General features: G+C 38.9%; 1 protein-coding gene across 2 annotated transcripts in view; it reads left to right on the forward strand.

The window, feature by feature from the left end:
* LOC143036420 (uncharacterized) overlaps positions 1–19924 on the forward strand; it is a 317961-nt gene extending 298037 nt beyond the window's left edge. Inside the window, exons 8-10 of one of the 2 annotated variants that reach the window (XM_076203768.1) lie at positions 14707–14865; positions 15348–15558; positions 15865–19924. In XM_076203768.1, coding sequence (XP_076059883.1) covers positions 14707–14865; positions 15348–15558; positions 15865–16108 — 614 coding nt within the window. In that variant the 3' untranslated portion in view covers positions 16109–19924. The remainder of the gene's footprint in view (positions 1–14706; positions 14866–15347; positions 15559–15864) is intronic. The other variant, XM_076203769.1, reaches the window with a different exon arrangement.
* Positions 19925–22401: the final 2477 nt, after the last annotated feature.

The following is a 22401-nucleotide window of genomic DNA, read 5'->3' on the forward strand; positions in this document are numbered from 1 at the left end:
TTTTCGTAAGATTTATTTTTTATATTTGGAATCATCTTTGTGGCTCGCCGTTGTACTTTTTCCAATCTATCAATGTCTTTAATGAGATTCGGCGACCATACAGAAATAGCATATTCCAAATGTGGACGAACTAACGATTTATATAGCTTGTTAATGAGAGATGGACTTTTGAATTCAAAAGATCGTGCAATCAGTCCTAGAATCTTATTTGCTTTCTCAGAGGCCGAGACTGGAGATAATTTTCATCGACATTTATTTTTACATCGGAAATACAAATGTCAAACCACTTTGTAGTTTCATTAATACTTCAATATCAATTACAACGGTTCCAATAAGAAAAATGGTGATACTGAGTCACATAAATTAGATCTACGTAAAAAAAATTACAGATTATATATATATATATATATATATATATATATATATATATATATATATATATATATATATATATATATATATATATATATATATATGCTAATAAGAACACGGGTACGTGTGTTCACTTATGCAAAGTAGACCACTTGGAAAAAGAAACTAACGAAGCTTCGTTAGTTTCTTTTTCCAAGTGGTCTACTTTGCATATATATATATAAACAAATATATATATATATATATATATATATATATATATATATATATATATATATATATTTGTGTGTGTGTGTGTGTGTGTGTGTGTGTGTGTGTGTGTGTGTGTGTGTGTGTGTGTGTGTGTGTGTGTGTGTGTGTGTGTGTGTGTATTCACCTCGGATCTGCTGCAGTCTCTGTCGAGACAGCCAGACACCACCCTACGGAAGTGAGCTCAGAGCTCATTATTTGCCGATCTCTGGGTAGGTCTGAGACCACTCACACATCACACACCGGGACAGCAAGGTCACAACTCCTTGACTAACGTCCCGTACCTACTCACTGCTAGGTGAACAGGGATTACACGTGAAAGGAGACAAACCCAACTTATCTCCGCCCGGCCGGGGAATCGAACCCCGGTTCTCTGGCTTGTGAGGCCAGTGCTTTACCAATCCGCCACCGAGCCGTGTGTGTGTGTGTGTGTGTGTGTGTGTGTGTGTGTGTGTGTGTGTGTGTGTGTGTGTGTGTGTGTGTGTGTGTGTGTGTGTGTGTGTGTGTGTGTGTGTGTGTGTGTGTGTGTGTGTGTGTGTGTGTGTGTGTGTGTGTGTGTGTGTGTCACGACTCTTCTAAGGGTAAGGATAGTCGTGACACGAAAAAGAAAATAAAGTTAAGGCCAAACGCAGTTCGGATGAATGACAGAAAGTTCAGGTAGGAAAATTAAACTCTTCGTTCAAATTAGATATTACACTAACAAAATAACGCATAAAACATTAATGAACATAGAATAATAATAGTATATTACATATGGCAAGAAATAATATGATTGTATTACCAAGTTGTTGAGGGCTTAATTTTGCAACAGGTATGACCAGGTGGGCGAAACGAATCTTGATACCGGTTGATGATGGTCGTACCAACGGTCTCTGGGGGACAAATAGGTGGTTTGAGGTAAACGATAACTTCTGGCTGGGGTAGCATCTGGTAGTGATGGTTTGAGGTGAACGATAACTTCTGGAAGGGGGCATATTCTGATAGTCTCTACTGGTAGGAGAAACTTCTGGTAGTCAGGAACAGATAGATGATTGGTTATGTTTCTTAAATAGAGACATAATTGAGAGAGTCGCATCGCTCGTAGTCAAGCAACAATCTGGAAGTGCCCGATACAATTCGGAAAATGAAGGATTTACACTTCATTTTGGAGACGGGCTGTAGTTGTGGTTCAGATTATTTGTTTAGCGGAGTAGTCGTAATCGACAAAATGTAGAAGAATTCTACGTAGATGCAGATGGGCCCTGGGCTTCAGTTTATTTTCTTATCTTCTCTTTCTACTTTGTAGTCTCTCCGTAGTCTCTCTGCTTCCCTTCTCTATTGACTCTCTGTCTGGGTCGCTCTTTGGATTGCCTTTTTACACTCCTGGGAATGGGAGCCGACACTTCAAACATAGCAAAATTGCATCCAAAGTAGATAGTTTGAAGATTTCCAGCCAATGGAAAAACAGAGCGAGCTTTTCCCGCCAAATTAGGGATGTTTCTCGCTTGGCGTTACATGTGATAATACGTAAAAGTGCAAGCTCCAACAGACTGGTATTGCGAAATGCTTAAACATTTCAGGCATATATATACATATATATTAGGGAATATAATACAAAAATATAATATTTTCACGCAGGGCGTGCTTTAAGATTGCAAACAAGATACTTAATTCACACAACGGCGTAACACAGCACAACCACAGGATTCTACTCACGTTAAAGACGTGACAATATGTATGTACACACACGCACACACACACGAATTTCTCTCATGGTTACAATGGCGAAAGCGTGAAAGGGATTTGTTCCGATACTTACCCCTTGCCACTAGTGGGCTTGGGCCTTGTGTAAAACAGGAGCTGGGGTCGAAGATTAGTGATCTTTCCTACCCTCGGAAACCAGATCGATTCCAGGTTACAAGCTTTTAAGTCTCTATGGTGTAGTGGGTTAAGGCTCTGTGAAAGTAATCTTACGGGTGGCCGAAAGCAGTGGGTTCGAATCCTACATGCGACTGTCATAAAAATATTCAGATTAATGTCGCTATCACTAGCGAATTTCTCTCTCATATATATATATATATATATATATATATATATATATATATATATATATATATATATATATATACTTCCATCCTCCCCGCAACCCCCTAACTCCCCAACCCTCTTCTTCTCGTATTAATGAGATACCACCCCCGCCCCCTCTCCCGCCCTCCACCACCACCCAAGCCGGCTAGGGGCGTATATATGTCACCGAGCGAAGGGTTTTCTTCGTCATTTCATCGGACCTTTTAACTATTGTAAGTAACGGTCCCCATCAGCCCATGTATAGTGTTTATTTTGTGTGAATTTGCGCATTTATTGATATTTGCTTCTATATTTGTATAATTGGTTAGATTTACATGTTGTTTTCTATATTTCTGTACGTCATTATTATCTATGTTACAGAATTTCCTGAAGATGTCTCTTTGTTAGACGAAACGTTGAAATAAATGAATCATTTTGGCAACTTGGTATATGCCCACCCTCTAAATGGCAGAATATTGGTTAGAAAACTGGAGAATACTCACAAGAAGATCAACAACCTCACTAACGCTGTCGATTTTAACAATGCATGCATATATATATATATATATATATATATATATATATATATATATATATATATATATATATATATGTGTGTGTGTGTGTGTGTGTGTGTGTGTGTGTGTGTGTGTGTGTGTGTGTGTGTGTGTGTGTGTGTGTAAGTATATATATATATATATGTATATATATATATATATATATATATATATGTGTGTGTGTGTATTTACCTAGTTGTATTTACCTAGTTGTATTTTGCGGGAAGGGGAGCTATGCTCGTGTTGTCCCGCCTTTGTATCTTGCAGTGTCTAGTTTGTTTTTAAACTCATGAATGGTTTTTGCGCATACTATTTCATTGTCCAGTTTGTTCCAAGTGTCCAAAACTCTATGAGGAAAACTGTTTTTCTTCAGTTCTCTTCTATAGCTATGTTTTTTTATTTTCTTTCCATGTCCTCTTGTGTTTCTTTTGTCCCAGTTAAGTAAGTTCTCACTATCGAGTACCTCTGTGCCTTTCATGATTCTGTAGATGGTCAATAGGTCACCTCTCTCTCTTCTTTGCTCCAGTGTCGGTAACTCCAGTTTAGCCAATCTCTCTTCGTATGATAGGTTTGCAAGTGCAGGTGCCATTTTTGTAGCTGCTCTTTGGATTCTTTCTATTTTCTTTATATTCTTTTTGGTACTGGGGGACCACAATGTCGCTGCATACTCTAATCTAGGCCTTATCAATGTAACCAATATTTTTTTCATCATGTCTTCGTCCAAGTATGTAAACGCCACTTTTATTGATCTTAGCAAGTTGTAAGTCTCCCCGACAATTTTGTTAATCTGTATATCATAGGACAAGTCGTTCGTGATAATTACTCCCAAATATTTTTCGGATCCTACTTTCTTTACTTCTTTGGTTCCAATTGTATATTTTCCTGATATTCTGTTTTTGCTTTTTCCAAACTCCATTATGCTACACTTCTTAGTATTAAAGTCCACTTCCCATTTCTGACTCCAGTTCCATACCCTATTTAGGTCTTCTTGCAGTGCTTCACAGTCCTCATCAGTTTCTATTTTCCTTAGCAGTTTGGCGTCATCGGCAAAGAAGCTCATGTAGCAGTTCACGTCCTCATCCATGTCATTCATATAGATAGCAAACATTATTGGTGCCAGCACAGATCCTTGCGGTACTCCACTGATCACCTCTTTCCAGTCTGAATATTTTTCTCTGAGCACTACTCTCATCTTTCTACCAGTCAGAAAGTCCTCTATCCATTTTAGTAGGTTTCCCTGTATTCCTCCTATGTGTTCCAGTTTTTTTAGTAGTTTTCTGTGTGGTACTTTGTCAAAGGCTTTTTGCAAGTCTAGGAATGCACAATCAGCCCATTCATTTCTTTCTTGCACTATGTCTATTAGTCTTGAGTAAAAGCATATTAAGTTTGTGGAGCATGATCTTCCTTGTCTGAATCCGAATTGTCTTGGGTTTAATATGTCATTGTCTTCCAGATGTTTTACCCATCTATTCTTGATTATTTTCTCACAAATTTTGGCAATGGTGCTTGTTAGTGATACTGGCCTATAGTTGGTGGGTTCTTCTTTGTTTCCTCCTTTGTGTATTGGTACAATGTTAGCGTTTTTCCAGTCCTCGGGTATCTTTCCTTCTTTGAGTGAGCTGTTTATTAAGATGTGTATTTTGTCTGTTAGTTCTTCTTTGCACTCCTTTAGAATCCAATTTGCAATACCGTCCGGGCCATGTGATTTTCTGACATCCAGCCTTGATAAATGTTCTGATATTTCCTTTAGTGATGCTGTAAACTCATTCATGAGGGGAGATTTCTTGTTTTTGTCTATGTCACAATTCGGTATTTTCTCTCTGGTGAAAACAGATTTAAAGTGATTGTTCATGACTTCTGTGTATTCTATGTTTCCTTGGCATAGTTTCACCAATTCCTGTTTGTTTTTAAGTTTACCATTCACATACCGATAGAATAGTTTGGGTTGCTCTTTGCATTTGTCTATAATATCCTTCTCATGGTTCCTTTTCTCCTCTCTTCTCACATTAACATACTCATTTCTATAGTTAACATAAATTTGCCATTTGCTTTGTTTTTTGTCTTTTCTCCACTTTTTCCAAGCTTTGTCCCTTCTGTCTTTTGTGTGTGTGTGTGTGTGTGTGTGTGTGTGTGTGTGTGTGTGTGTGTGTGTGTGTGTGTGTGTGTGTGTGTGTGTGTGTGTGTGTGTATGTATATATATATATATATATATATATATATATATATATATATATATATACATATACATGATATATATATCAATATCAATATCAATATCAAATCAGCCATCCTGAGTCCACTGCTGAACAAAGGCCTCCTTCATAGCATTCCATGATTCACACGACCGTGCCACCCTCTGCCACGTCACTCCCGCAAACTTCTCGATCTCGTCTCTCCACCTCCTGTCTGGTCTCCCTCTTCCACGCCTCCTATCTCGCGGCGTCCATTCAGTAACACACTTGCTCCATCGCTCATCAGTCGTTCGCACCAACTTACCTGTCCAATTCTACTTCCTCTCTTTTACTGCTTCCACAATATCTTTCACTCTAGTCTGCTCTCTCACCCAACTTGCTCTCTTTCGGTCTCTCAGTGTTATTCCCATCATTGATCTCTCCATTCTCCTCTGTGCAGTCCTTAGCTTTGTTTCCATCGCCCTCGTCAGCTTCCAAGTCTCACATCCGTAGATTATTGCTGGTAGAATGCATTGGTTGTAAACATAAAGGTAGAGAGCCTCTCAGGATTTTACTATATTTACCAAACATTTTCCAACCAATTGTAATGCGTCTTTTTATATCATTATCATGATCTTTCGTCACCTTCACCATCTGACCTAAATAATTATACTCTTCAACTTCCTCAAGCCTCTCATCATCAATTACAATCTCTTTACTTTGAACTTTCGTGTTGAACATTACTTTAGTTTTACTCTTATTCATTTTTAAACCTACTTTGATACTTTCTTTGTTTAGATCGCTCAGCATATCTTGCAAGTCGTCTGCTCTTTCTGAAATAAGAATGATGTCATCTGCAAATCTTAGGTGGTTCAAATATTCGCCATTAATCTTCAAACCTTTCTTTTCCCAACCCAACCTTCTGAAAATATCTTCTAAACAAGCTGTGAATAGTTTGGGTGAAATTGTATCGCCTTGCCGTACTCCTTTCTCGATTTTGATCTTTTCTGTGTCTTTATGTAGTCGAACTATAGCGGTACCTTTCAAATAAATCTTTTCTAAAACTCTAACGATCTGTTCGTTTGTACCTTGTTTGCGTAGCGAGTTTAGTATTGCTATTTGTTCTACCGAGTCGAAGGCCTTCTCGTAATCTACAAAAGCTAAACACAGAGGTATATTATATTCTGTCGTTTTCTCGATTAGTTGGTTTATCGCATGCAAATGGTCTAGAGTTGAATATCCGCTTCTAAAGCCTGCCTGTTCTCTCGGTTGGTTTCCATCTAAAACTTGACTCAGTCTATTCGTGAGAATCTTGGAGAATACTTTATATACGTTTGATTGCAAGCTAATCGGTCGATAGTTACCAAGGTCCTTCTGGTCTCCTTTTTTATGTAGCAAAATCACTATAGCATTGCACCACGCATTCGGAACGCTTTCTTGACGTAAGAACTGGGTGTACAACTCAGCTAATTTAATATGAACTAATTTACCAGCGTCTTTCAATAGATCTATTGATATACCATCTTCCCCAGGTGCTTTTCCTCTTTTCATAGTTTTTAGAGCAAATTCTACTTCTTCCTTTGTAATGTCTGGTACACTACTAACGTCTACACATGAATTTACTGACTCAACTACGGCCTTCGAAGAGTAAAGCTCTTGGTAAAATTCTTCTACTCTTTTTACCATTTTGTCTCTACATTTAATTATTTCTCCATTTCTATCTTTCAAACATATCATTTGCTGTCTTCCTAAAGCATGTTTACGCTCGGTCACTTTAATACTTTTTCCTCTCCGAATAGTTTCTTCTATTTCGTCCATGTTTCTCTTTCTTTTCTCTAATCTCTGCCTTTTGTTGATAAGCTTGTTTAGTTCTACTCTTTCTATTTCGTCTCTACTGCTTTTAATCTGCATGTTCCTTCTTCTTTTAATTAGGTCATTTGTAGTTTTGGAGTATTTGTTTTCTCTAATGCTTTTTGTATTTCCTACTTTCTCTGCTGATTCCTTAATGATATTCACTAAATTTACATTGATATCTTCCACGCTGTCCTCGTTAGTTCTTAGAGCTTCGAATCTATTTTTAATTTCTAACTGAAATTTCTTTTTATTATCCTTAACCTTTGCAAGGCTTATTTTCCTTTTTAAAACTAGTTTATTTCTCTCGGCTCTGAAGTTGAATTTAGCTGTGCATCCTACCATTCTATGGTCACTCCCTATGTTGACTTTATTTATCACCGTAACATTGCTAACGCTTTTGCTCTCATCTCCTAATATGAAGTCTATTTCGTTTTTTGTTGTTCCATTTGGACTTCTCCACGTCCATTGACGACCTACACGCTTTTGAAAGAAAGTGTTCATTATCCCCATATTGTAGTTCTCTGCAAAATTGACTAACATCTCACCTCTGTCATTTCTTTCACCTACTCCAAACTTCCCAATGCACGTCTCATCTCCCATCTTCTTCCCTATTTTAGCATTAAAGTCCTCTATTACCAAAGTGTACTTACTTTTTTCTTGATCTATCACATCATAGAATGACTCAATTTCCTCGTCTGAACTCTGTGAAGTTGGTGCATAGACCTGAACTATTTTTAGAGTGTACCTTTTACAAAGCCTAATCACAATCCAAGCTACCCTGTCTGATAAACTACTGAATTTGATTACGTTACCCGCAACCTCTCGGTTGATCAAGAATCCTACTCCACTAGATCTTTCTTTGTCCTTACCTCTATAGTAGAACAGGTGATGACCATCTTGTAATTGTACCAGCTTTTCTTCCGTTCTACGTACTTCGCTCAGTCCTACGATGTCCCATTTGATGTTGTCTAGTTCTTCCATTAAACTCTCCAGTCTGTGGTCTTCTGAGAGACTTCTTACGTTGTAAGTATAGATCTTCATTTTCTTCATGTTGTTTAATGTCCAAGACTTGGATCTGCTTGGACAGTGCTTACTCACATTCGGTGGCACACTGCCCGTAAGCACACGAGGCAATGCGGTTGGACCTTTAGGTGACGATGATCCAACAGGAACGCCCGGTTTTCTTTTGATTGTGCTATTCATATTCATGTTGGCTATGAAGGGGGGTTGGCAGTAATCTCACCTCCTTGCCAACTGGTTTCTGGTGAGATATTTCTCTGGTGTCACCTTATTCATTATATTCGGTGAAGCCCTATTACTATAGGGTGCCCAATGGTCCACGCCGTCATTATGACGGTACCCCATATATCTATAAGGAATTTCCCTGTTTGCCATCAGGGACGTGTCAGTTAGCAGTGGGTCCTGCAACTGTGTGTTTGAGCTGCTCTTTGTCTGATCTTTCCTACAAAACCTGTTCGATATGGGTGACCCTGCAGAGATTTCCTCTCTATCGACATAGCTTTTGTAATCATGAAGATTCTTAAGCCTATCCACCACGTCAAGGTGTCAACTCTCGGATAGGATGATATATATATATATATATATATATATATATATATATATATATATATATATATATATATATATATATATATATATATATATATGTGTGTGTGTGTGTGTGTGTGTGTGTGTGTGTGTGTGTGTGTGTGTGTGTGTGTGTGTGTGTGTGTGTGTGTGTGTGTGTGTGTGTGTGTACACTTTGGGCGCAGGTTCTCTTTAATGCAAACTGAGTTAAACACCACAGCAATAGTGGGATTATGTCCACCCCTCTCGCATTGCCTACTGCCCCGACTCCCCCTTCCCCTCCCCCTCCCCCTCCTCTGAGACGATCAGCTCGGGTCAGGTCGACGGCCCACACACTATTGTAAGCCTTTCCATGTATATGGAAAGACGTCGCCTTGTTCAGTCTGTGAAAATGTAGTTGTTCTGTGCCTGTTCAATTGTGTTGTGTTGAATTGTAATTAATTATTTTGAGAATGACTCCATGAAGTTGACACGTCAAATTGTGTGTTATTAAAATGGAAAACTTTGGACAGCTTTGGACAGTTCCTCCCAAAGTCAGAACTGTAGTGAGAAGAACTGAAATTATTAGAAAGAAATTTAATAATTGTGACAATGCTGTGGTGTCACATTTCTAATTTCGTCATCAATAAATTCCGGATATGAAATCCTGTAAGCTCTCATGTACATGGAAATAAAAACTTATCTTTTTACATTGATATGGTGATTGGAATAAAAATGAACATAGGAAAGAGTACCATTATCTCTAATTATTTCAACATCTAAAAAGGGCAAGCTGTTGTTATTTTCTATTTCAAGAGTGAAGTTAATGGAGGGTACCAGTGAATTTAGATTAATAAGGAAATCATCAATAGATAGGTTATTAGCCCAGAAACACAAGACAGCGTCTACATATCTGAACCAAATAACTTTTTTTCTGTTGTTATTTTCTATTTCAAGAGTGAAGTTAATGGAGGGTACCAGTGAATTTAGAATAAGGAAATCATCAATAGATAGGTTATTAGCCCAGAAACACAAGACATCGTCTACATATCTGAACCAAATAACTTTTTCATCTTTGATAGTTGGTAATAGAAAATAACAACAGCTTGACCTTTTTAGATATTGAAATAATTAGAGATAATGGTATTCTGAAAACAAAAGTCTATAGAAAACTTACCAATATTCTTTCCTATGTTCATTTTTATTCCAATCACCATATCATTGTAAAAAGATCAGTTTTTATTTCCATGTACTTGAGAGCTTACAGGATTTCAGATCCTGAATTTATTGATGACGAAATTAGAACTATCCAGAATATTGGGGAAAAGTTAAAATATCCCACTCATATTCTTAATCAATGTCACAATACCGCCAAGAAACGCTTTTACAAAGCTTGCAATCAAGAACAAGGAAACCATAAACAACTTAATACACTTGTTCTTCCTTTTCATGAAAATTTTCTTAGTATTGTCAACTTACTCAAGAAATTGGATATCAAAGTAGCTTTTAGATATGACCACACCATTAAGAAAACTTTAATTAAGAACAGCCCTCCTAACAACAACGGTGTGGTCTATAAAATTCCTTGCCAAGATTGTAACAAATTTTATATTGGACAAACTGGGAAAAACTTGGAAACAAGGATTTCCCAACATAAATATAGTGTGAGATCTGCCCAGGAAAATAATGCGTTATTTCAACATAAAGCATTATACAACCATCATATTGATTGGTCTAAGGCAACAATTTTAGCCAAAGGAAAAAGCCTACAAGAAAGAAATATAAAAGAATCCTGCTTAATATCAGCCACGTTTGATAAAAATATAAACTTAAGCTATTGACATTTTAAATGTAATAAACTGGTAACCCAAATGTTCACCAAAATCTTTCCGCCAGATTGAACCTTATGTGTTGGTCAGGTCGATAGAGGTAAGGTCATCCTCCCTTCCCGCATTGTATTGTCTCCCCCCCCCCTATTGTTGCTACCTGATACATTTAAACACAACTCTGTATCTCTGTCAATTAGTCTGAAGATGTAATATACGAAAGTACTTACTGTCTACAAGTTTCCTTTCTCCTGTGGTTATTTTGCATATGCATATATATATATATATATATATATGTGTGTGTGTGTGTGTGTGTGTGTGTGTGTGTGTGTGTGTGTGTGTGTGTGTGTGTGTGTGTGTGTGTGTGTGTGTGTGTGTGTGTGTGTGTGTGTGTGTGTGTGTTTACCTAGTTGTATTTTGCGGGAAGGGGAGCTATGCTCGTCGTGTCCTGCCTTTGTATCTCGCAGTGTCTAGTTTGCTTTTAAACTCATGAATGGTTTTTGTGCATACTATTTCATTGTCCAGTTTGTTCCAAGTGTCCACTACTCTATGTGGAAAACTGTTTTTCTTCACTTCTCTTCTGTAGCTATGTTTTTTTATTTTCTATCCATGTCCTCTTGTGTTTCTCTTGTCCCAGTTTAGTAAGTCCTCTCTATCGAGTACCTCTGTGCTTTTCATGATTCTGTAGATGATCAGTAGATCACCTCTCTCTTCTTTGCTCCAGAGTCGGTAACTCCAGTTTAGCCAATCTCTCCTCATATGATAGGTTTGCAAGTGAAGGTGCCATTTTTGTTGCTGCTCTCTGGATTTTTTCTATTTCCTTTATATTCTTTTTGGTACTGGGTGACCACAATGTCGCCGCATACTCTAGTCTAGGCCTAATCAATGTAACCAATATTTCTTTATCATGTCTTCGTCCAAGTATGCAAATGCCACTTTTATTGATCTTAGCAAGTTGTAAGCCTCCCCGACAATTTTGTTAATCTGTTTATCATAGGACAAGTCGTTTGTAATAATTACCCCCCAAATCTTTTTCGGATCCTACCTTCTTTACCTCCTTGGTTCCAATTGTATATTTTCCTGATATTCTGTTTTTGCTTTTTCCAAACTCCATTATGCTACACTTCTTAGTATTAAAGTCCACTCCCCATTTCTGACTCCAGTTCCATACCTTATTCAGGTCTTCCTGCAGTGCTTCACAGTCCTTATCAGTTTCTACTTTCCTTAACAGTTTGGCGTCGTCTGGAAAGAAGCTCATGTAACATTTCACATCCTCGTCCATGTCATTCACATAAATAGCAAACGTTACTGGTGCCAATACAAATCTTTGCGGTACTTCACTGATCACCTCTTTCCAATCTGAATATTTTTCTCTGAGCACTACTCTCATCTTTGTACCAGTCAGGAAGTCCTCCATCCATTTTAGTAGGTTCCCTTGTATTCCTCCTATGTATTCCAGTTTTTCTTTTTTAGTAATTTTCTGTGTGGTACTTTGTCAAAAGTTTTTTGCAAATCTAGGAAGGCACAATCAGCCCATCCATTTCTTTCTTGCACTATGTCTATTAGTCTTGAGTAGAAGCATATTAAGTTTGTGGTGCAAGGTCTTCCTTGTCTGAACCGAAATTGTCTTGGGTTTATTATGTTGTCGTCTTCCAGATGACCCATCTATTCTTGATGATTTTCTTACAAATTTTGGCTATAGTGCTTGTTAGTGATACTGGCCTATAGTTGGTGGGTTCTTCCTTGTTTCCTCCTTTATATATTGGTACAATGTTAGTATTTTTCCAGTCTTTATGTATCTTTCCTTCTTTGAGTCTTTGAGTGTGTGTGTGTGTGTGTGTGTGTGTGTGTGTGTGTGTGTGTGTGTGTGTGTGTGTGTGTGTGTGTGTGTGTGTGTGTGTGTGTGTGTGTGTGTGTGTGTGTGTGTGTGTGTGTGCATGCTTGTGTGTGTGTGTGTGTGTGTGTGTGTGTGTGTGTGTGTGTGTGTGTGTGTGTGTGTGTGTGTGTGTGTGTGTGTGTGTGTGTGTTTGTGTGTGTGTGTGTATTTACCTAGTTGTAATTTACGGGAAGGGGAGCTATGCTCGTGGTGTCCCGTCTTGATTTCTCGTTTTATCTAGACTGTTTTTAAATTCGTGTATCGTTTTTGCACACACCACATTCTCATCTACCTTGTTCCAAACGTCTATTACCCTGTGGGGAAAGCTGTTCTTTTTCAGGTCTCTTCTATTACTATCTTTCTTTATTTTCTTTCCGTGTCCTCTTGTATCTCTACTATCCCATTTTATTAGATCCTCTCTATCAATAGTTTCTATGGCTTTCATGATTCTATAAAAAGTTATCAAGTCTCCTCTCTCTCTTCTTTGCTCTAATGTCTGTAGTTTAAGTTTTGCTAGTCTCTCTTCATATGATAGTTCTGAGAGTGTTGGTGCCAATTTCGTAGTTGCTCTTTGTATTCTTTCAAGTTTTGTTATACATTTTTTTTTGTACTTGGTGACCACGTCGTCGCTGCATATTCCAATCTTGGTCTTATCAAAGTGACTAGTATTTTCTTCACCATTTCTTCGTCCAGATATGTAAATGCCACTTTGATTGTTCTTATTAAATTATAAGTTTCTCCAAAAATCTTGTTTATATGTTTTTCAGGTGACATATTATTCATAATAATGACTCCCAGGTCCTTCTCATTTTCTACTTTTTTAATTTCTTCTTCTCCCAATTTATATGATCCCACTATTCTTTTTTTGCTTCTTCCAAGTTCCATTATACTACACTTCCTAATATTGAATTCCATCTCCCACTTCCTACTCCATTCCCATACTTTATCGAGTTCACTCTGCAGTGACTCATAATCTTCTACAGTGTTCACTTTTTTCAAAGATTTTGCGTGCGTGCATGTGTGTGTGTGTGTGTGTATTCACCTTGCTCGTGATCGACAGCTATTTCCCTCCAGGAAGAGAGCTCAGAGCTCGTATGACCGATCTATGGGTAATGCTTTGACCTTTCACACACACACACACACACACACACACACACACACACACACACACAACTCCCCGCCCACGAGAGTCAGAGTAACGACCCGAAGCGCAGCGATACCGAAATAATTTCGGCCCTGGGCAGGATTCGAACCAGGTACTGCGAGCACCACCGTACTTCCCAATCCAGTGCTCTACCAACTGCGCCACCGAGTCGTGTATGTGTGTGTGTGTGTGTGTGTGTGTGTGTGTGTGTGTGTGTGTGTGTGTGTGTGTGTGTGTGTGTGTGTGTGTGTGTGTGTGTGTGTGTGTGTGTGTGTGTGTGTGTGTGTGTGTGTGTGTGTGTGTGTGTGTGTGTGTGTGTGTGTGTGTGTGTTTGCAGAAATCAATTGGAAAATAAAAGAAATGAACACCAAACGTTTTCGTCTATTCATGACATCATCAGGGTACAAGTGGTCTCTATTGTTATCATGTGTGTTTAGTTATTTGTTTTGCATATATCTATGTGTATGTATATATCTAGGTTTTTACTGCGCCATCCATCAGAAGAGCCCGATAATAATATTCATAGGATTTCGGTGTGATTATTTATTTATTTATTTATTCATTGTAAGAGCAAAATGGAGTGCTCATTCCCTTCCAGTGGGAAGCTCGAAGACCTGTTTACTCTTGATTTATTTCTGACTACCTTTATATACTTGTCTATTTATTTATTTATTCATTTATTCATTTATCTATTTACTTATTTATTCATTATTTATCTATTTATTCATTTACTTATTCATTATTCATTTGTTTATGTATTTTTATTTATTTCTTGAGTGTTTGAATGTTCTTTCGTCATTCTGTTATTGAATTGATAACTCACCTTTTTAAATTTGTGGGGTGTATGTGCACTTGTGTATCTTCTCTGAAAAACATCTTGATTTTATGCAGAAATTATAACTTTCTAGTAAGAATAAAATAAAAAATAAATAAAACTTCATATTCATGTGATATCTCTATAAACATGAACCACCCTCGAAGTTAACAGCATGTTGCAAATCATCACACTTTGTATCATTTTGAAACCAAACTGCTTTCCTTCTAGGACCCTGCGAGGAGATCAAGTGTGAGGGCCGGCCGGAACGGCTGACCGCGCAGGGTCGGGCCATCCCGAACGCCAACGCTGTCGACGGAGACGAGGGACAGAAGGCCAACATCGCCAAGGCCACAACGAGTGTCTATGTGCTCGACCCCGACAAAGAGCGTAAGCATCGAAATTCCTCCTCATTCTCTGTCCTGGAGATCTTCCTGGCCTGTGTGAGGTTCTAAGGTTGTATGAAGGGATGAAAGACGCGGAGGTGTGTGTCACTCGAGCTCGCATTTGACCATTTGAGATCGAACTCGGCATTTAAGTGTGTGCAGCGCCAGCCGAAATTAGTTGGCTTTCAATGGTCTGTAGTTAAAAAGAGAATTACTTAACGTCGTCTGTGTCTCCATTTCCTTGTCTCAGAATGAAAGACAAGATGAATCGTCAATCTATTAAAGAAATAAAGAGTAACAACAGTTATTGGGAATAGACAACGTAGCAATGACAAATTATCAGCAATTTTGTTTGATCATCTTTACTGTTACTGGCATATCATGGCAAAGACTGTATTGGTCAGCCGTTTGGATCATGGACTAGATATTCATTTATGCAGTTCCCGATTCGAACCCCATTATCTGATCTTTACTCTTCGTCCACAGCTTTTACCGATTGTGACTGGTCTCCACCCTGGCTCTGGATTCTGTGCGTGGTGCTAGCCGCTCTCTTCATCATCATGATGATCATCAACATCTTCCTGTGTTCGTCTATGACCTGTTCGTGCACCAATACTGAAGTGATCGAGAAGGAGCCCTCTATCATCGAGGAATTTGACCCGTATAGGTCCTGGCATGGATCTCAGTATGGCTCCAGGTGGGTAGTAACACCTTTTCTCTGGGGCACTTACTATTTCTTTTCTTTTCATTCAGCTTATCCCCTTCCGCCTCTAGGTATCCTTTTATTCTCATATTCCTTCCTTTCATTCGTCCTCCTTTGTCCTTTCTAATTTATCTTAGGTCTTCTTTTTTTTCTACATTTTTACTTTTGTTTTTGACGACTCCTTTCGCCTAAGATATCTTTATAAAAAGAATTGCATCGTACTTGAGCAACCGCATTATACAATAACTTCATGAACTCGTTTGTAGTGAATTAATTCTGTATTTCGATCGTCCCCATAAGCAGGTACTCCCTCAACGGAAAGGGCTACACTTCGGGAGCCTCCACCATGATGTCCGTCCGATCCGGCTCATCTCATTCAGATCACTATGCCATCGTCCACTCCCGCCCTCACTCGCGCTACTCCGGTCACCACTCCCTTAAACACGACCGCCACCACGACCGCCATCACCACGACCGTCACCGAGGTCCCCCATCCACTGCCGGGAGTCACTACAGTGAGACAAGGATGAGTGCAGCGCGGTAGAAGGATTTGTGTAAGCTGCGTGCGGGACAGGACGTCTGTGAAGTCGGGTCGTCGGTTACAATGGTGGCATCGATGGAACGACCGCCTCCGGTCCTCCTCCTTCTGCCTTTGTCGAAGTAGCTGTGGACAGTCCTATCACCCAGATACAAGATGTCACAAAATACATTGATTTTAAAACGTTACAAGGCAAGGCAGTGTGTGTGTGTGTGTATGAGTGTGCCCAAGAAGAGAACAAAGGTTATTTGGCCCCGTTGGTAATTTTCTAGATGTATAGATAAACGGAATTAGATTTTAGATATGCATTAGTTTGTAATGAAGCTGTTTTACTGATGAGATGTCAGAATAGTATAGCAGACTTACATCGCTAATATGAAACATTGAAGTACTCCTTAATTATTTATTTCTCCCAATTTACGAGGGAAGCGAAATTGATAGAGATCTATTTAGGTTTTGCAAATTACTTGATGTATGTTGAGAATACAAACCTAGCCAAAGAATCTTTGGAAACGACAGAGTGACTCGGTAAACATACATCATAGAGACACCTTGCCTTGTAACTGGGAAATGTAATCATCATGGTGCCTATATCTAATCTTAAGACCAAGGCAGTGTAAGTTTTATGTTTCCTCCCACGACAGTTATTGAAATTAATTGCTCGAATATGCCGTGCACTCCTTCACATAATCTACGACCAGGTGTCTTAGAGAGAACTGTGAGTTCTTGACCTATATGCCATATGTATAAAATGTTGAGGGGGTTGGAAAATGCACTCGCCATTGGAATTTTCAAATATTTGTATTTGTGTGTTTTCATAGGAGTTATGGTCGTGTTCAGAGCAAAGATTTATGGAGAAGTCCGTCTCAAGCGTGTCTACCACCCCCCAACAATGGTAGTTAATGAACAAAGAGAAATTATATTTCACGAGATGGGGATTAACCTCTGAACTACCGTAGAGGATATATAAGGGACTTTCTTTCAACCTATCATAGCTTATACAGTAAACTGGGAAGGACCGTTTCACCATGTCGGCTAGAGTTGTTTGGCACGACGAGAGTTTGAAGTTATGAATGATGAAAAATGCACAAAATTTAATTTAAGCATTTACATGGCTTTCTTGTACTTCCCAGTTGCCCGTTCTGTGTGCAATAATGAAACAATCTCGCGGCTAATGCCCTTTTGGTGAGCGGAGGGGCACCAGCCGCTGTGATACATTTAGAAACAGGCAGGAAGGCTGAAATGTAACACATGAAGTGGAGTGAGGTGCGCATTAACTAGTAGACTCTGCAAAATTATTGTGAATTTGAGTTGCCATAGTTCTTTCTGTTTTCCCAAACATTCTTCATAAATTGAAATTTGATCCACGTTTATAAAGGGTAATAAAATAAATACTCATTAGGTGTAATATAGATTTGAAGAATGGCATCTCATCCAACTGTCTGTAAATTCCTCTCAAACTCGTCACTTGCTGTTCTCATAACCTGAGATTCTATGGCCTTCATCTGAACCTCTTCTTAATCCTAAACTCTTTTTTTTCAGTTCATCTGAAATGTGTATAGATGGCTTTGTCTCATCATTCTCTCTTCTATTCTCTATTTCCTTCTTATCGTTTGTCTTCTTCGCAGTGGAAGAGTCTGGGATGGGTTGTAAACTCTGCGCACCTTTCACTTAGCACTGTTATGAATGGCTTCATGGCGGGAATGTGTTATTAAGCCATACCCTTAGTGGCACTAACATTCTAAACACCAAGTTTTAACAATCGCTAGCTTTGCGGTCATTACCAATTAGATTTTGATGCAGGGCGGTCGGTAGCAAGACGTCAGTTTAGGTCTCGGTGTCTGTGACGTACGGGATTGATGAATGAGTGGCTGATTGTTAATACGACTGAATGAGATGAATGGGATGGTAATTGGGCAGACGGTGGTGGTCTGATAGATGGCTAAAATGAAGCCAGGCCAAAGGAAGCTTTTGGTTATCTCCGGGTCAAACAGAGTGTTGGACACCGGAGACTAGTTGCTAATGGGGTCGAGTTGGGTATCGTAGGTCATATAAATGGTTTGCAGCAACACGTATTTTCTAGTCTGCCCACAAAGAATTATATTTGAAGCAGTTTTCTGAGCCTGGGATTGGCACAACAGGTTTCTAGGGCCTCTTTACTGTGACCCAGGCTTGTCAAAAGAAGTAGGGGCAATAATTTCAGAACATACATTTTACTATAGGCGATGCTAACAAAGGAACAAATACATGTTTCAAAGCCTTTGTATTGCTTTACTCCTTTGTTCTAACACGACTTCGAGTAACTTCTTCCCGTTATGTTTTTGTGCTGAGCAAATATTAATTCAGTATCTCATCTTCATATAAATTTTAGCACATTTAACATAATGATTATTTTTAAATGTAATAGGCTTATAACATCATTGTATTTCATGCATCATCATTCACTTCATTTTTTACTGATTCATGCATCATAATAGAAGTTGATATTGGGGAAATGTTGATTTCCCAGTAACAATACTACCGTGGTGTTCAGATGTCGACTCAACATTACTTATGTATATCATGCTTGTTTAATGATAATACTGTTTATAACTTATTCTGATGCTGCTATGAAGGTAACATGCATTTATAATAATGCTGTTAATAAGTTGTCATAAATCACCAGAAAAATTATGAGAGAATCGTAGTTTATCGAAATAAACACAAGTGAGGACAGACGGAGCCTTTGTTAGTACGACGTTTCGCTTTTTGTTGTTACATATTTTTCAAGCACATTGTCGTAATACACACATAACTGAAATATAAGATCAACTGCGGGAACACACACGTTGGTGATGATATTATGGGGTACATCGTATCTGTTCATCGTACACGGATTTTTAGATCGCATTATGTTTCCCCAATGTACGAATGTGAAAAATCCTACACTGGGGAAACATTACGCGATCGATTTAAAAACCCGGATACGAGAACACCGATACGATGTCCGCCATGATGTCACCACCAACGCGTGTGTTGCACACAGGAACAGTAGCGACCACTTGATGGACTGGGAAAATGCAGAACTTCTGGTACATGAACTCGACAAGAGCCGTAGAAAATGTTTGGAAGCAGCCATCATACTAGGAACTAACACAATTGAACAAAACAGGGGCATACTCAATATCTCACCCCCACCTAATTCCTTTAATACTCATTGCCCACAAAAATTTAAGCTATCCCTAGTTGCCCTCCAACCCCCGCCCACAAGTAGACCTTTGCCGACCCCTCTTATTTTCTTCTTCCTTTTGTTCATTGGTTGTGAGCTAATGTCCTTCACCTAAGCCAATTGTTCCATCTTAACCTTAACCTTTCCTGTTCCCAGACATTTGGTCCACCTCCTACTTAAACTTTCCTAATATTCAGTGACCCCCATCCCTACCTCCCTTCCTCCCCCCCCTCGTTTTTCTTATTTAATCTCAGTCACGTGTATTGCGACTATGTACTTGAAAAAGCTGTAACAACAACAAGCGAAACGTTGTACTAATAAGGGAGGCTCCTCCGTCCTCACTTGTGGTGTTTATTTTGATAGACTTGTCGGCAACTGCCACTTTCACACAGAAGTGTAGTTGCATATAATGCATCACCTAAAACAGTGAGAAAACCAGCTATAATTCAACTGTATGACATTTTTAGGTAATTTTGAAAACAAAACGGACCTAGTACTATTTTCTATGTGCCTTTTAACCCGTGACTATTCAATTTAGTTAAAAATGCATTGTTACATAGGAAATATGTGTAACCTGTGTTCTGAGCCCAGTAAGTAAATAAAAACTTTCCTGGCAGCACCACTATAAGTGGCGGTTAGAGAAAGCCGCTCACAAAAATTAAATAATGAATTAATATACCACTGTACAAAGACTTACACATTTTAATAATAAAAAAAAAACCCTGAGTACATGATCTTAATCAACCCCAATGATACTTCATGCATAAGTAATGCATTCCAGGAAAAATATTTATTTTTAATTTTGGTGTCTTCGAGTCCAGCCCAATACTCAAAATCTACTGGAGTCAGAAGACCCTATATTCAGAAGGCCCGCTAGTTAGAATTTATGTAAAATATACTTTAGAAAAAAAAAGGAAATTTTCTGGCTCATACCAAGGAGTATTGGAGAAAGGATAGTCGAGTATGTCCATTACTACTTCTAACCCTTTCTCAAAACAACTGAGTTTCAGCGCTCACTACATGGTTACTAAGTCTATTCCTTTTGTTAACAACTTTATTTGTGAACCAGTTCTTGCCTGTTTCTTAAATATAAATTTATCCAATTTAAATCCATTACGGCAAATCCTATCCTATTGTCTTAATATGATGACCTTGTCTGCACCACCCTTGTTAAAGCCCTTGACCCACTTTAACACCTCTTTTGGATCACCTTGCATTCTACAACTTTCCATTGTAAATCAAGGTGCCAACTTGTCCTTGTAAGATAAATTTTTGAGCCCATGTATCATTTTGGTCATTTTCTGCTGTACTGATTCTAGTGAATCAATATTCATTCTATTGGACGGAGACCAAAACTGTACTATGTGGTCAAGGATGGGTTTAATGTCAGAGTTTGATCATTACTTTTGCACAATTATTTGTAACTGTCCTAGCAATGAAACCTAATGCTCTGTTAGCTCTTTTCCTGGCACTAATACACAGTTTCCTGGATTTAAGGTCAGGACTCACTAGCTCTCCCAAATCTCTCTTGCATTCATTTTTCTCTGAAAAGGTGTTATTAAAGCTATATTTGCTTTCTGGGTTGATGTTCATTTACCATTTCACCAATATAAAAGTTGTTCTCTACTCTGTAATTCACATCTGAAGAGGATCACAGTTAGTGATCACAATATACAGATCTTTATACTTTTGCTTATTCTTCTCCAAAAGTGGGTTATCAGTATTATTTTACCAATGTACTACGACACAACTTTGTTGTGAATTACACCCACAATGGAACTCTTCGCCACTTCGCCTTTCTCAACAACAAGCTTGGGTAAAGAAGGCCTACCGCTGGTTGGAAACTTCCCTTATAGCCAACAAGAAAAGGAAGAACCAACGTCTGTTTTTATCCAAGTGCCTAGAAGAACAAGTGTGTCCTAAGTCCGCTGGGTTTCTCAAACACAAGAATTTGGGATACAGTTTTCTCACTTACACCAGGGACTTCTTGCAGGAACGTATCAAACTTGCTTCCTTGGAAAGTGATTCAGCCTACCTACAAGTCAGATCTGCTACAAGACATCTCACGATAATGAGCTCTAATGAGTCTACTTACCATTTACTTTATAGATCAGCAATTAACAAAGCCTCCCATGTTAGTGATAAACATTTAGAAATTCTTAATACACATATACCAAGGCTTTTTCCCCATTACAAGGGGGGTACCCAAAAAGAAAAAAAGCATAAAATCGTTCCCACCCATTCCATCTTATCTTAGCACCTCCTGAATGACGGGTCATCCCTGCACCTTGTCCACTGCCCTGGGTCAGAAGCAGTGTCGCAATACACAGCACATCCACAGCAAGGCCGCTTCATTAAATCGGCGACCCCCCCTCTCCGTCCCCCCATTGCATAAAAGGAGAGGACGGGGAGAAATCCCTTCGGGCTGCGTCAAATTTTGCTCACAAATACTACCTCACCCCCCATCCACCCGCCCATTCCACCTCATGCAATCACAACATCATCCATATACAATCATTCTCCATTCACCCCTGTCTTCTGTCCTCTCCCGTCCTTCCTCAACAGACATTCCCCTCTTCCCCAAAGCCCCCTTCACCCCATCCATCCACCTCATCCTAGGACGTCCCCTCATGTTCACTCCCTCCACATCTGCCTTCCATACCTCTTTTACTAGTCTTCTTCATTCATTCTTTCCATGTGTCCAAACCATCCTAATATTCTTTCATCAACCCTATCTCCCAGCTCCTTTTCCACCCCTGTTCTCCTCCTCACCTCCTCATTTCTCACTCTAGCCTAGTAACCCTCATCATACTTCTCAGACACCTCATCTCAAACACATTCAAACTCCTTCTCTCTTCTTCTCTTATGTTCCATGTTTCTGACCCATACAGTGCTGTTGGCACAATCACTACTTCATACAGTCTCCTCTTAGCATCCATTCCCAAATTTCTATTCCTCATTACACTCTTTAATCCACCAAGGCATTTACTCGCTTCTCTCAATTTACATTCTACCTCCACTTTCACTCCACCTTTCCCTGCCACATTTACAACCAAGTATCTAAAACTATCCACTTCCTCCAGTCGCTCTC

This window comes from Oratosquilla oratoria, chromosome 20, assembly GCF_046742065.1.
Source record: "Oratosquilla oratoria isolate Oo_2021 chromosome 20, ASM4674206v1, whole genome shotgun sequence".
Classification (NCBI taxonomy): Eukaryota; Metazoa; Arthropoda; class Malacostraca; order Stomatopoda; family Squillidae; genus Oratosquilla; species Oratosquilla oratoria.